This window comes from Macrotis lagotis, chromosome 1 (assembly GCF_037893015.1).
Source record: "Macrotis lagotis isolate mMagLag1 chromosome 1, bilby.v1.9.chrom.fasta, whole genome shotgun sequence".
In the NCBI taxonomy this organism is placed as follows: domain Eukaryota; kingdom Metazoa; phylum Chordata; class Mammalia; order Peramelemorphia; family Peramelidae; genus Macrotis; species Macrotis lagotis.
Window position 1 is genome coordinate 842242701 of NC_133658.1, and position 15278 is coordinate 842257978.

A 15278-nucleotide genomic window follows, 5' to 3' on the forward strand; every position below is an offset into this window, starting at 1 on the left:
TATACCAAGGAGCCACAGTAAGGATTACACAGGACCTGGATGCATCAATATTAAAGGATCAAAGTGCTTGGAATGAGATATTCTGAAGAGCAAGGGAGCTTGGAATGCAGCCATGAATCCACTATCGTGAAAAGATGAGTCTTCTCTTCCAGGGGAAAAGACAGACAGTTAATTAAATAGGAGACTCCAAATATTTTGTGATGAAATGACCAGAGCTAAATAGAAAATTTGGACATCAAGCTGGAGACTGAAGAGTCACATTAAAAGGCATAAAACAAACAAACAAATAAAACAAAAGGAAAAGGAAAAAAATGATCTCCAATCAGATTAAACTGGCTATATCTTCACCTGGGAGAAAGATTCTCATAACTCTTGAGAACTGAAACTCTATTAGAGAGAGAATATATTTAGCTAGAAGTGATGGATACTCATGGATTTTCTGTGACTCTGATAGAATGATTTAAAAACAACTCCTTAAAAATGGGGGTACAGTAAAGTGACCAGAGAATGGAGGAGATTGAATGGGATGAATAACAATACATAAAGAGGTACAAAAGACCTATTACAATAGAGGGGAAGAAGGGAGAAGATGAGAACCTTACTCTCATTAGATTGGCTTAAACTTAACATCCACACACTAAGTTAAGTTGAGAAACTAATCCTACCTTTCAAATATAAAAAGAGGATGGGGGGGGAAATAATAGAGGAACAAACAAAAAGGAAGAAGGGGCAAAGGGAAAGGGGAAAAAAGGGAAAGGATGTTGGATACAAGGGGGCAAATATACTGGAAGTTATTGTATTCAGAAACAAAATACTGGGGAATATGAATAAAATGAAAAAGGGGGAATATAAACAGAGTGGAAGATAGCATGGAGGGCAATAAAGAGTAATTATAACTTTTAATGTGAATGGGATGAACTCTCCCATAAAATGTAGGCAAATAGCAGAGTGGATTAAAAACCAGAATCCTATAATGAGAAGCTGCTTACAAGAAAGTCATCTGAAGCAGAGAGATAGATACAGAGTAAAGCTAAAATATTCATCTCTTTAAAAGAGATAAGGAAGGAAACTATATCCTCCTAAAAGGTACCATAGATAATGAAGCAATTTCAATAGTAAAAATGTATGCACCAAATGTTATAGCATCCATATTTTTAGGGGAGAAGTTGAATGAGTTACAGGATGACATAGACAGCAAAACTCTACTGGTGGGAGACCTCAACCTCCCACTCTTATATTTAGTTAAATCTATAAAATAAACAAGAAGGAAGCTAAGGAGATAAATAGAATGTTAGAAAACCTAGACATGATAGACCTTTGGAGAAAGCTGAATATGTATGGTCAATCTCAACCATACCGGTATTAGCCATACTATCTTCATCTTAGTAGGTGTCCCTGGCCTGGAGGACCAGCACAGGTGGTTTTCCATCCCCTTCATGATCTTCTCTTTTACTTTCATCATTGGGAATTCTCTCCTCATCTATATCATTGTCACAGAGAGTACACTCCATGTATCTCTTTCTGTCCATGCTAACAGCCACTGATCTTGTTTTCTCCAGCACCACTGTGACCAAATCATTGTCCAACTTTGGTTCAATGACAGGGAGATCTCCCATGGTAGGTGTATTATACAAATGTTCTTCATTGACTCCATATATAATGTAGTCAGGATTTCTTTTTAGTGGTGACTTTTGATTGATACATTGCAATATGCCATCCTCTGAGATATAATATGATCCTCACCGACTTAGTCATTGGAAACTTAGTTATTGTTTTGTTAAGTAGCACTAGTTTTGTTTCTCCCATTGCATTCCTTTTTAGTCAGTTTACTTTCTGCAGAAATAATATTCTTCCCCACACATGATGTGAACACATTACTTTTGCAAAGTAAGCTTGTGATGATATCCATGTGAATATTTGGTATGTAATGTTTGTTCTTTTAATAAGGCTAGTCTTAGACATGATCCTCATAGCAATTTCATATGGACTTATTCTTCACACTGTCTTTAGAATTCCCTCCATGGATGCTTGTCACAAAATTCTCAATACCTGTAGGTCACATGTGTGTGTTGTTATCATCTTCTATGTCACAGGAAATCTTTACATTTCTTGCCCCGCATTTTGCATAGCATCTACCACCTCATGTCTACATCCTATTAGCTAACATGTGTGTTCTCATTCCATCCATACTAAATACCATTATTTGTGGAATCAAGACAAAACATATTTGAAACAGATTGGTAAATGTGTTTTTTTCTGAGGCAGATATGACTTGGAGAACGTTTACCAGATATATCATATTTTAGATGCTGTCCATCCAAGAATAATAACAGTGAGAGTGGAAGGAAATGGGTGGAAGCAATAAAGACATTAGCAAAAAATTCATGTCTTGGTGGTTTATGGGGTAATAGGTTATATTAATTAGAGCTTTTGTATAAGGTACTTCTCTAGAGGTCTTTTAAAAAGAGATACAACATTATTTTTGGAATGTACTATAAATAAAAGCATATCAGAATGATTAATTTTGACCTCTTCTTAAAAGATTTCATTTGTGTGGATAAAACTTTTCTCCCCTGAAGATTATATCTATGTAACTTAAACCATGATTTCTAAAAACTTCTAAGTAAAAAATTTAAATACCTGGCGAGAAGTATTCTGGTGATAAAACCTATTTAAATGTAAATTTGAATAATAGACATAAAGTGCCAATAAAGATTTCTAGGAGGGCTGGATGGAGTGACCACTAATGTCCTTTCTAGCTCTGTACTGATGGGGCCAAAGTGAACAAGATGTCTCTCTTACCTGAGATGGGGTGAGGGTAGTGCTATGTTGTCTGTCCCTATGCAAAGGTGTTTCATTGCACCTAGTCAAATTGAATCTTGAGCCCGAAAATACCTTCTTCCCTTTTTCTTTCCACCTCTTTGCCAGTGGGAGTGGCAGATACATTCAGGGCCTCACACTGACCCTCTGGCTCATACCTCAGTGCATCATAGCTCTGACTTTCTCCATATTCCTCCCAGAGCCCAGCTTGGCAGCTCCTCACACCCACCACTGAGTGCAAAAGTTATTTTTCTTTCAATTGTTATTGTTGTATTTGTCTATCATTTTTGAAGAGGACCAATAATAGGAGGATGGGGGACATCTTGACTTGCAGGTGAATTTGATTTAAGTTAGAAAGGGATGGGATAACTTGACACCCTTAAACTCTCCTCTAGAGCCATTTGGATCTAGTGGCAAGATATCCATCAGGATGACTGGAGATGACTCCAAATGTAGTAAGAAATCTTGACCTTTTTAGGATAAGGTCTTTCCTTGAACTCAGTAAGTAAGACGAGGGAAGAAATATCACCTAGTCAAAAAATCATTCTGTGAGGAAAAGATCCTCAGGTTTTCTGATCATAAAGAAATAATTGCCATTTACCTTCACTCTGAGTCATTAGAATCAAAAACTATTCTGGAAAATAGGGGGAAATAGGGGCGACTAGGTGGCACAGTGGATAAACCACTGGCCCTGGAGTCAGTAATACCTAAGTTCAAATCCAGCCTCAGACACTTAATAATTACTTAGCTGTGTGGTCTTTGGCAAACCACTTAACCCCATTGTCTTGCAAAAGGAAAAAGAACATTGGGGGAAGGATGGTGACTTAGGAACTTGGAAGGGGAGGGGAATTTGAGATCTGATACCTGGGTGTGGGTTAGGGCAGGGGGACGATCTAAATTGTGACACAGGGATAAGGGGTGACTGGATATGTTCAAACTCTTTATGATGCTGGAGATCTTGCAGGCCTATCTTCCTGAGTTCAAATCTGCCTGATATGAGTAAGCTTTAAATAGTATATCATTTAACCCTATTTTGCTTAGTGTATAATGAACTGGAGAAGGAAAAGGCAAATCCTTTCAGTATCTTTGCCAAGAAAACTCCAAAGGGCATAGCAGACAGATGGACACAACAGAGATAAACAACAACAATGTGCCACAGCACTATGCTGGAAACTGGGGATACAAAATTGTGTTATGTGTTGGGGGTACAAAGAAAAACAAAAGAAATTCCCTACCCTAAAGTAACTCATTATCTAATGAGGGAAATAATATACGAGTAAATATGTAAAAAACCCAAGTTACGTACAAGAAATGCAAGAAAAATCCACAGAGGAAAAATGCATGAGAATTAAGAATAATTTTAAAAAATGTTTTTTAAAGGAGACTTTTAATTGAGACTTGAAGGAAGTCAGGGAAGTCAGGAGGAAGACATGAGCAAGGAGAACATGCCAGGCATGATGGAGCACCAGGAAAAAATAGACCAGAGATAGGAGATTGAGTATATTCTTCCAAGAATTACAAGGAAATCAAGGCTATCAAGCTAAATTCTAATGTTAAATAAAGAATGAAAAAATATTGATTTTTCTTGATGATATGTGACATAATCAAGAAAATTCTAGAGTTAACTTAAAAATAAATTAAAATAACTTTAGAGAAATTGAAAAATTTAAGATACATTAACATTAATTTCTCTATATTCTAATACTAAAAAAAACTCAAAAAAAGTAGAACAAATAACAGCAAATATTATAATGCATTTTAGAGGAAGATTCACCCAATTCTAAAATTCCTTTTTGCAGAAATAGTCTGTTCTAAAAAACTGTTGAAATTTTAAGTATAAGTATGTCAAATCACTATAATAAAAATGGAAATATTGCTTAAATTCATTTTACTTATTTAGTGCTGTGCAAAATTTTGCAAAGAATATTTTAAAGAAGTAAAAAATGGTTAAAACATTTCATATAGTAGAAAAAAATTTAATGGGCAGATAGGTGGCATAAGGGATAGAGCACTGGCCCAGGAGTCAGGTCCCTGAGTTCAAATTTGATCTCAGACATTTAATACTTACTTAGTAGTGTGACCTTGTACAAGTCTCTTAGTTTCATTGCTTTGCAAGAAAAAAGAATGAAGAGTCTCAAAAACATATCTATCAGTAGCAGATCCCTGCCTCCAAAAGCAGTCATTAACTTTTAGTGTTGTCTTAAAAAAGTTTTCGTGGAAGAGATTAGGTATATAGCATACAAACAAAACAAAAACAGTAGCATAGTGTTTGAGAGGTTCACTATTGGATGAAAATTTTAAAATTGAAGGAGTTGTGGGAAAGTAGGAATTTTAGTGCATTGTTTGTTTTTGAATTCTTGCAAGGCATTGGAGTTAAGTGACTTGCCCAGAGTCACATAGGTGAGTAAATATTAAGTGTCTGAAGCTGGATTTGAACTCAAGACCTCCTGACTCCAGGGCTGGGTCTCTATCTGCTGCTTCACTTATTCACCCCTATTTTAGTGTATTGTGGATGGAACTCTAAATTAGTCTGGCCTGTCTCAAAAAGATACATAAAATGTATCTTTTTATGATGGGCAAAAATTGGAAACTGAATAGTTATCCTATGGGATAATGGCTAAACTATGGTATATGTGATAGAATATAATAGAATGCCATTGGATCACAAAACTAATGAAATGGGCAATTTCAGAGAAAACTGAGAAAAGTTTTAGAAGCTAATTCATAGCAAAATGAAGGGAACTTAATTCTAACTTTCATCAGTTGATTATGTCCAGTTTCCCCTAAGTTTAATTTGTACAAAACTGTGCATGGTAGAAGTACATTAGCATCTTGAGAAGATGACTATCTTTTGCTTTGCTTTTGCTTCAACACAATAGTTTACATATGGTAGATGCATAATAAATAATTATTGACTGATCTTAGACAAAGTACCTAAGCTCCTTAGTGGTTATCCCAGAGCCTGAAACTTAGTAGACCCTTAGTAAATATTTATTGATTGAATCATTTAAAAAATTGACTAGGAGGAGTGCAGACAGCAATTTCCTCATAGATTAATTATTTGTTGTCCTTCATCATTGAACAGGACCAAAATAGCATCCTATGTTAAGGTCAAGGGCCAGTGTTTCTGACTGTGACTGATCAAACTAATACAAACGTAGATGGCTATAGCTCAGGTCACACACAAACAGTTTATATGAACATTTGGGATGGAGCTAACTGTAAATCTACACCACAGGTTTCTTTTGAGTTATTACCATTCGGCTTTGCTTTTAGAGTGGAATGTCTTCTTTGATGCAAAAATGCCATATCAGACAGTTCAATACCAGTATCTTCCATTATTCATAATCTATAGCAAAGTTCTTTAAAAAAGAGTTTGGGAGTATCCTTTCTTTTGCTTCTTCTTACCTCCATGTGAGTAAGCTGCCTTGTGTAAGTTCTCTGAAAAATAGTCTTTTAAGCAAAATGCTTTTGGCATTCAGACAACATGGCGAGTCCATAGTTCGTCTCTTTTCAGTATAGTCTGAAAACTTAGCAGTTCATTGTGAGAAAGTACGTCAGGGTCTTTCCTTCAGAATTCTCCTAATGTTGTCTATGGGATTCATGATAACCAGATATGCCTAGGAATTTGGGGGTTACTGAAAGATGGATGAATTTACATGCTCTTTCTGGGATGTTAAAACTGTTTAGGATTTTATTATGAAATATAACAAAGTAAACAGGTTAAAAAACTTTTCTTCCTGAAGGGTCAATAAGCTCTTGAGGACAGGGTGAATAACAAAAGGCTAGGACAGATTGCTTGGTAGTGTTAACCATAATTATCCTTGGGCTAAAATAAACAACAAAGTTAGTTTCATAATTGAAGTTTAATTCCCTAGGATCTTACCAAAACCCATGGGTGAATGGCATTCATACAAATGCCAACTTTGACCCAACATTTTGGGGAATTTTTATACAGTTTGAACAAAGAATAATAAAGGTTTAGGGGGGCCAACCAATGAGATTTCACACAGATGACATGGTTTTACAACACAATTCTCTTGAATCTTATAATATTTACTGAAAATTCCTATTGACAAGAATTCCACTTATGCTTAATATTAAACATTTACAAACAGCAAGAGAATTATCTCTGTGCTCTTCCAGGATGTCTCTTATGTTAAAGTTTGTTGATCAGGTACTAAGATTGAGATAACCAGACAATATTGACTCGGGTATGGTCAACATTGTAGGAGACAGGCCTAACATAGCAAACTAACATTTTGTAGCCCCTAAGTTGAAGATTAAGAGACTAACTTCTGATCAGTAATATATTGATCAAGAAATAGTAATTCCATTTTAAAGAATATCATAGTATAGTGACTGAGACAGAGAGAGAGAGAGAGAGAGAGAGAGAGAGAGAGAGAGAGAGAGAGAGACTGCCTTGAGACTGGGTACTGAGCACAAAAGAGGAACTTCCCTCTTACATGAGTGAAATTAGATGGAGGGTTGACGACTGGAGGTTGGAAAGATATAAAGGATATAAATTCTACATTAACAACATTAAAAGATTACAGAATTTGTTCTGCTATATTCATAATTATCTACATTATTAAGACAATTCAAATAGAATTTTTCAGTTTCCTGGCATGGCAATGGTAGACTATCCAGGTTTCATAGGCACATAGCAATGAGGCTTCAGAAGAACAGTTCTATGGATCTTCAGTTTAAAAGTAGCCTAATATATTCTTCCAAGCTTTCCTTTGAGGCCTCCATAAAAATAAGTCTGCAATAGAAATGCATGCATCAACAAAGATTATAACCAAATCAACACAGAGAATTGATCCATATTCTTTCACATTTGAGAAGCTACATTCTCATTTGCAATGAAAACACATAGATATTTCACACACACATACACAAACACACCCATCCACACACACACACACACACACACACACACACACACACACACACGAACACCGACTTTTCTTCCAATTTATCTGGTCAGCACTTTGCTGTCAGTATGGTAACTGGTCTTCGTTAAAAATTGTTATCTAGTGCCTATCAACTGGGGAATGGTTAAATAAATTATGATACATGAATACTATGGAATATTATTGTTCTATAAGAAAACATAAATGATAGCAGTCTAGAGAAGCATAGAATGATGCTTACGAAATCTGATACTGAGCAAAGGAAACAGAACCAAGAGAACATACATACACATTAACAACATTGTGAGATGATCAACCCTGATGGAAGCAGCTCCTCTCAAATGTTCAGAGGGCTAGCACAACTGTATTAGATTGGCTATAGATGATGCTAACCCCAGAGGAAGATAAACAAAAACAAAAAACCCTTCAGAATCAGATGAACACCTTATAAAAATTATCTCTTATATATCTTTCCATTAATCTTAATTCCTCATATGGAAAATGACTAATCTGTAAGCATGTTTATCAAAAATAAGAATGTACAATGTTAACCTGACTAACCACTGGGGGAATGGGGGTGCGAAGGGAGGGTGGAAGGAAATTTTGTAACTTAAAAATGCATATAGATGAAAATATGCACATGGATTAAAAATGTACATATGCATATGGATGAAAAATAAAATAAAGATATGAATATATATAAATATGAAAAATAATACATAAATTATTATCTGTCCACATGTTCTTGCATTTATCATTGACTCCCTCATAATTTCAATCAGGACATGTTTCATGATTCATGAGTTTTTAAAAAAATTTATTTAATTTTTCAAAATACATGCTATGAAAGTTTTTCAACAATCATCCACTTGCATATTTATGTTACAAATTTTTCTACCACACTGCCTTTCTACCTCCTCCCCTCAGAAGTTAAGAGCCTGGAAAAGTTGTACATATACATTTGCATTTTGCATGTTTACATATTAGTCATTTTGTGTATGAAAAATTAGGACTGAGGAAAAAGAAAAATGACCCTTGAATAGGAAGGAAAACAAAAGAGGAGTTTTTAAAGAATAAAACATAATATTCATTCAGATTCTGCATTTTTCTGTTTGTTTATTTCATTTTTTATTTTCTCTGGATGAGAATGACATTGTGCATAACTGGTCTTCTAGGGTCATCCTAGATCTCTGAATTACTGAGACAAGCTGCATCCATCAAAGTTAGTCACTTTACAATGTTAGTGTTAATGTGCATAGTGTTCACTTGGTTCTGCTCCCTTCACTCAACATATCAGTTTCTGCAATTCTGCAATTCTTTCCATGTTTCTCTAAGACTGGGGTTTCTTATCAAGCAATAATAGTACTATATAGCATTCACATGCCACAACTTGTTCCATTCATTCCCCATGTCTCAGTCATCCCACAATCTCTCTTGATCATTTACCATTTGAGTCAACTTAGCTAATTTGATGTGAGGGGATACATAACAGTTGTTTTCATTTAGATTTTCTAATCAATGATGATTTGTAGTATATTTTTCATATTATATTCATATTATGTATTTCTTCATTAGGGATACATTCAAGAAAGTTATTAGGGAATACATTATATATTTAAGTGTGTACATGAAGAAAATAAAGAGGAAATTGAGGAAATCAGTGAAATAAGCATACAACTAAAAAAATTAGAGAAAGAACAAATAAAAAAAAACGATTAAATACCAAATTAGAAATTCTAAAAATTAAAGGAGAAATTAATAAAATTTAAAACAAGAAAACTATTGAATAAATCAAACCAAGAGTTAGTTTTATGAAAAAAGTAAAATTGATGAGCCTTTGGTTAATTTGATTTAAAAAAAAAGAAAGAAGAAAACAAAATTGCTATTATCATAAATTAAAAAGGTGAACTGAGAACCAATAAGGAGGAAATTAAAGTAATAATTTGGAACTGTTTGGCCCAACTATAAGGCAATAAATTTGATAATCTAAGTGAAATAGATCAATATTTACAAAAAATATAAGGTGCCCAGGTTAAATGAAGAGGAAATTAAATATCTAAATAACCCTATCTCACAAAAAGACATTCAACAAACCATCATTGAACTCCCTAAGAAAAAATCTCCAGGGCCAGATGGACTCACAAGTAAATTTTGTCAAACATTTAAGGAACAATTGGTTCCAATTCTACATATAGTTTTTGGAAAATTAGGTGAAGATGCAACTCTGCCTAACTCTTTCTATGACTCCAAAATGGTGCTGATACCTGAACCAGAAAGAGTCAAAACAGAAAAAAAATATAGACCAATTTCCTTAATGAATATGGATGCAAAAATCTTAAATAAATCTCAGCAAAGTGATTACATTAAATTATCACTAGGATAATATATTATGACCAAACAAGATTTATCCCGGAATGCAGGGTTGGTTCAATATTAGGAAAATTGTTAGTATGAGCAGTATCTATCTAAAACCATCAACAAACATTATATGCAATGGGGGCAATCTAAATAAGATCAGGGGCAAAACAAGGATGCCTGTTATCACCACTACTATTCAATGTTATATTAGAAATGTTAGCTTTAGCAATAAGAGAAGAAAAGGAAATTGAAGGTATTAGAACCCGGGAATGGAGAAACAAAACTTTCCCTCTTTCTAGATGATATGATGGTATATCTAAAGAACCCCAAAAATTATCTAAAAAACTACAGGAAACAATTATCAACTTTAGAAAAATTGCAGAATATAAAATGAACCCACATAAATCCTAAGCATTTCTATATATTACCTTAATCATTCCATCAGTGCAATAATCAGGGACAATTTTATTGTATGTGCGATGGAAAATGCCATCTGTATCCAGAGAAAGAACTAAGGAGTTTAGAGAAAGACCAAAGACTGCTACCTTCAGTTTTTTTTTAAAAGTTATCTTACATACTACATACTTTTGCTATCTCTAATTTTCTAATTTGGCCTCAAGCATATGATTTTTCTCTCAACACATTCAATTTTAATCAATGTATAGCATGGAAACAATATAAAGATTATCAGACTGTCCTTTGTAGGGCCAAAGGGGGAGGGAAAGGAGGGTGGGGGAAAATGTCTAAAATTCAAAATCAAAAAAGGATAAGTATAAACTATTATTGTATATAATTGGAAAACAAAACATGTATATAATAAAAGTTTTAGCAAAATGGATTACAAGTGATTACTAGAATAATACATTGTGATCCAGTAGGACTTATATCAAGTAATCAGGGATGGTGGAATATTAGGAAAAGCAAACACATAATTGAATATATCAATAATATAAACCTCAATAAATCATATGATTATCTCAATAGATGCTGAAAAAGCTTTGACAAAATTCAACATCCATGCCTATTAAAATCACTAGACAGTATAGGAATAAATTGAGTTCTCATTAAAATAAGTGGTATATATCTAAAACCACCACCAAACATTATCTGTAATGGGGATAAACCAGGAGCATTTCTAATATAATCAGGGGTGAAACAATTATCACCATTAATATTCAAACCAGTTTTAAAAATGTTGACTTTAGCAATGGAAAGAAAAAGAAATGGAAGGAATTAGATTTGGTTTTGAGGAAGCAAAACGTTTGCTATTTGTAGATGATAGGATGGTGCACTTTTTTTTTAGTTTTTTGCAAGGCAAAGTTAAGTGGCTTGCACAAGGTCACACAACCAGGTAATTATTTGGTGTCTGAGGCTGGATTTGAACTCAGGTACTCCTGACTCTAGGGATGGTGTTCTATCCAGTGCGCCACCTAGCCACCCCTTAGGATAGAACACTTAAAGAACCCTACACAATGAACTAAAAAACTCTATTTGAAAGAATTATCAGCTTCAGCAGAGTAGTAGGCTATAAAATCAATCCACATAAATCATCAGCATTTCCAGACTTGAACAACAAAGTAAAAGGGCAAGAGATAGATAGGGAAGTTCCATTTACAGTAACTGTAGGGGAAACTAGTTGGGCACAGTGGAGAGAATACCAGCCCCAGAGTCTGGAAGACCTGAATTCAAATCCTAAGGTCTGTGACCTTAGGCAAGTAACTTAACCCTATTTCCCTGTAAAAATAAAAAAGAATATGTAAAGTAATTGTAGACAACATAAAATACCTGGGAATCTACTACCAAGACACACCCAGAAACTGTACAAACACAATACAAAATACTTTTCACATAAATAATGTCAGATCTAAACAACTGGAAATACATCAGTTGCTTATGTTTAGGTAAAGTTAACATAAAAAATAATAACTCTATCCAAATGAAATTACTTATTCAATACCCTACCATTCAAACTACCAAAACCCTATTTTACTAGGAAAAAATAGTCCCAAAATTCAACTGGAGAAACAAAAGGTCAAGTATATAAAGGGAAATAATGAATAAATGATCCAAAAAGAGGTGGCCTAACAGAATCTGATCCACAAGAATGTGGCAGTCATCAAAACTGTCTTCTGCTGCTTAAGAAATAGAGTAATGTGCCAATGGATTACAATAGATTCATGATTCACAGTTTGAAAGCATAACTGGAAATTAATTCCATTTCCTGGCATGGCACTGGTAAACTGTCCTGGTTTCATAGGCATATAGCAATGTAGTCAACACAATGGCTATTTAACCCTTCAATTCTTTCTCTTAGATGCAGATGGCATTCTCCATCTCAGATAACCTAAAATTTTGTGGAAAAGTACTGGAAACCAAGCAGCCATTATGATAATGAAAGATTCTATTTTAATGATAAAGAAAATTTTAGATATCACCTATTTCAAATACTTTAATGTACACACAAAGAATCTAAGACTTAAAGAAATAAAATGGGCTGCTCAGAGTCACAGAAATAGTATGCAAGAGGGTTGGGATATAAACCAAATTCCTCTAATTCCCAGTCCAAGGCTGCCCCTGTTACATATACTATATACCTCTGAAAAAATGATAAAAGCATCCTTCATTCAACCAATCAAGCAAATAATCAATGAGTATTTTTAATCACATACTATGTACCATGTATTAGGTTACAAAGAAATAAAATAATCTCTCCTCTCCTCCCCTTACATTCTAAGGGTAAATCAACAAGCATATGCATAAATATAGATAAAAATGAAAAAAATGACAAATATATAAGTATCAATTTAAGGTAGTTAAATGCAAGGAAATTAAGGAAATAGGATCATTTGAGCATAATAAGAAATATTTTTATGTAGAAAGTAGTTTTAGTGGAGATTCTTTAAGAAAGAGAATGTGGATGAAAAGAGTATGTATTCTAGACATGATGCAAGAATTGGATAGTGGATGAAAATGTAAGGGTAAAAAGAATAAGAAATTAAGGGTAACAAAAAAAAATGATGAACCTGAGTGAAGAAAGGAGGAGTTTTTAAAAAAGTAGGAATATCAAGAAGATGAATTGGTTTGACTGGTCACATTTCAGTGATGTATGAAAGGAGATGGAAAATCAAAGATTATAGGCATTTATTTCAAAGCAAACACAGAAGAAGAGGCAAGATTCATGTCTAGGTTATCAAACTCCAAATTTCATGCATGTATCACCATACTACTGGTCTCAGTATTTTTTCCATTGTCCTATTTAATCCAACTCCATTCCCATTGTTCAATATCAGCAGCTTTGCTTATTAGTACCTTCAGCACCATCAACAGTTGTGGCTTCAAAAACTCATCTTCTCTGAAACAATAAATGAGACACTCTGTTCTTGATCTGTTTTGTCTTAATCCCATATATGATAGGGTTCATCGCAGGAGGAGCCAGCATGCAGAGATTAGCCATTAGAATGTGGACATGAGTTGGGATCTGTTTGCCAAACCTTTGGACCAGAACTGTGAAGATTCCTGGGATGTAGAAAAGGAAGATGACACAGATATGGGAACCACAGGTATTGAGAGCCTTGTGACGAGCATCCTGAGAGGGCATCTGAAAGATGGCATGGAGAATCACAAAGTATGATGCCACAACGAGGATAATGTCTAGTACCACAGTTATCACAAGGACAAATATACCATACCAGATATTCACTTGAATGCTGGCACAAGCATACTTGGCCAAACCAATGTGTTCACAATATGTGTGAGGAAGAAGGTTATTTTTGCAAAAAGGCAGTCTTTTCAAAAGGAATATAGTAGGGAATATGGTAACAACACCTCTTAAGTAGATAGTCACGCAACTTTTTATAATCACTGAGCGGGTAAGGATCATTGTGTATCTCAGTGGGTAACAGATAGCAATATAGCGATCAAAAGCCATTACCAAAAGGATTCCTGATTCAGCAATGAAAGTGGAATGGATAAAGAATAACTGAGTAATACATCCATACAGAGATATCTCTCCAGAATTAAACCAAAAAATGCTCAGAGCTTTGGGAACTGTGATGGTGGAAAGGCCAATATCAAGTCCAGCCAACATGCATAAGAAAATATACATGGGTTGATGGAGGCTGTGATCCGTGATAACAATAAAGATGAGGAGACTGTTACCAAGAAGAGTAATTATATAGGAGGTAAAAAATGGAATTGAGATCCAGATGTGCTGATCCTCTAGTCCAGGAATGCCAAGGAGATAGAAAAAGGTGTGGCTTATGGCAGTGATGTTAACAATGTCCATGTTCATGGCAGGTAAACCTGTCAAAATAGTAATATCTCAAATTAAAGGACAAATTTAGTAATTCTGATCTCAATAGATAGATAGTTTCATATAGATATAGCTATAAACAATTGCTTTGTCTTTACCCAAGTACACGGTTCAATTTTATAAATGTATCTTTGGTGCTGAGAAAAAAAAAAAGATGCTTTTGATATTGTTACTCAAAAGACATCATGAGTCTAAATTCTCCAGCATTTTTTCAGTTCTACAGATTACCTTTTCTTAATCTTTCTATTAAGTTTGCTAACCACTGACAGAAGAACATTAACAAATTCTTAAATGATTGTTATGCTGTCATATAACACAATGGAGAGAATACCTGGCCTCAACTCTGGAAAACTCATTTTCCTGAATTCAATATTGGCCTCAGATACTTACTGACTGAATGATCCTGGGCAAGTCATTTAATTCTGTATCCCACAGTTCATCTTTCAGATGAGAAGGTGAAAGAAATGACAGACAACTCCACTATTTTGCCAAGAAGATCCCACATGGAGCTATGAATTAGGCATATCCTAAATGACTAAAATGCAACAAAATAATGATTACTATTTAATACATTTTCACTGTTCTATTTATGTATAATAATGTAGATGCTATGTCATTTGGTTTGCATATACTGGGATTGATTTTGGTGCCTTCTCTTGATTCAAATTTTACACTTAAAAACATTTTGTATATCCAGAACTGGATAATAAATGATTGACAAAAGGTATAGATTTGTTACACATATGCAGTAGTAAAATATTGTTTCATAAACATAAAAATTCAAGGTTTTGAGACAAGAATTCCCTATCAGTCAAAAGTTCCTCAGAAAGTTGTAAAGAAATCTAGTAGAAACTAGCCATAAACAAATATTT

General features: G+C 34.3%; 1 protein-coding gene and 1 pseudogene across 1 annotated transcript; one reads left to right on the forward strand and one right to left on the reverse strand.

The window, feature by feature from the left end:
- Positions 1 to 1337: 1337 nt before the first annotated feature.
- Positions 1338 to 2306, forward strand: LOC141507874 (olfactory receptor 52B4-like; annotated as a pseudogene).
- An 11131-nt stretch (positions 2307 to 13437) lies between these two features.
- Positions 13438 to 14385, reverse strand: LOC141490206 (olfactory receptor 52B4-like). The gene has a single exon (XM_074190443.1). It carries the CDS (start codon positions 14383 to 14385, stop codon positions 13438 to 13440), a length of 948 nt encoding a protein of 315 aa, XP_074046544.1.
- Between the last annotated feature and the right edge of the window lie 893 nt (positions 14386 to 15278).

Excerpts from the sequence above, each read along its gene's own strand:
- LOC141490206 (XM_074190443.1), bottom strand. The coding sequence starts at position 14,385 with ATGAACATGGACATTGTTAACATCACTGCCATAAGCCACACCTTTTTC.